The 1,181-nt window shown below is 43.8% G+C and overlaps 1 protein-coding gene across 1 annotated transcript in view; it reads right to left on the bottom strand.

Annotated features, from left to right (window-relative positions):
• The window catches only part of LOC121301167 (microtubule-associated protein 1S-like), a 5,223-nt gene extending 4,683 nt beyond the window's left edge, over positions 1-540 (bottom strand). The window contains exon 1 of the mRNA XM_041230306.1: positions 508-540. Within this exon, the coding sequence (XP_041086240.1) occupies positions 508-540 (33 nt within the window). The remainder of the gene's footprint in view (positions 1-507) is intronic.
• Positions 541-1,181: the final 641 nt, after the last annotated feature.

Raw genomic sequence — 1,181 nt, 5'->3', positions numbered from 1 at the left:
ATAAGGGAGGAACAATGACCTGTATTTAACATCAAGCACTTGTCTTCTGATCATTTTAAATAAGATATATAATTGAGGGCAGTTGTGAAAGCCAGGACTCGGTGGAGCGCTAGCTTGCATTTCAAGCCCTGCGCCCTGTTGAAATTGCTGGTAATCCTTTGCACTGCTAATTGTTCTGTTGTAATGGAATCTATACCTTCCATTAGTGTAGGTTTGTTTTTTAAAAGCTCCAGATGCCGCCTGCCAAAATCATTTTCTTCCAATAGGCTTTAAATTCACAACAAGCGGCCGAGCCTTTAATATAATTACTAGTGACCCGGCCAGACTGGCACAAACTCAGTTTATATTTAGAATATCTTTTTTTAGATGCGTTTTCTCTGAAGAGCTCTCAGCGCACAGCAGTTAGGCACCGTTGATGGGTGAGATATTGCTCTGCACTGTGTGTTACTCTGCGAGAGCCAGGAGAGCCTTGTGACCTGCCGGTCCTGACCTTGCTTTACCGCTTACTGGCAGGACAGGACAGCGGCAGCTGTTTCCCATCTAGCTGGCACTATCAGGAACTATGGGGTCTGTTTTAAGGATCTAAACAGCAGCGGGTCTTAATAACGCCTCCCTAAAACCTGCTCTAATTCAATCAAAATGCTCCTAGCTGCAGGATTCCATTTGAATTATGACTGCGGTCTCCTTATAGTGGCTTTTAAAAAAGTACCAATAACAAAAACTAGGGCTGCAACAATTAATCAATGAAACGTCAAATTACTTATTTAACTTCTTACCTGTTTTATAATGACGTTTTCTCAATGCCTATATTACATTACTATTTTTTCCCTGCTTAGGTGAGCGCTAGCTGTTCAAACCTCTGCCTCGGTTTCCCAGCCCTCTCCTTATCCTAACTGCTGTTTAGTTTTCATATTTATGTCATGGCAGTGATTGACAGGGTACTGGTGTTCTTGTACTGTACAGCACTCGGGATGGGGTGCCCTAAACAAGTTTGTTGAGGTGCTAATTTTAGCAGGTCAATAACGCCTGAGGAGTCCAATTCCAAACTAGTGGAGTGATAGTCCACCATACACAGAGAGCGACCTGAAAAAAAGGTTAGGGTCGCGACTAGTGTTGGGGTACTTACTGCCCGGTTACCCTGGCGATGTCCTTGGCCTCTTGGATAAATGATGCTGCAGCCG

Source organism: Polyodon spathula, chromosome 27 (genome assembly GCF_017654505.1).
Source record: "Polyodon spathula isolate WHYD16114869_AA chromosome 27, ASM1765450v1, whole genome shotgun sequence".
Lineage (NCBI taxonomy): Eukaryota > Metazoa > Chordata > Actinopteri > Acipenseriformes > Polyodontidae > Polyodon > Polyodon spathula.
The sequence above is the reverse complement of the archived record's forward strand: the minus strand, read 5'-3'. Positions and strand labels throughout refer to the sequence as shown.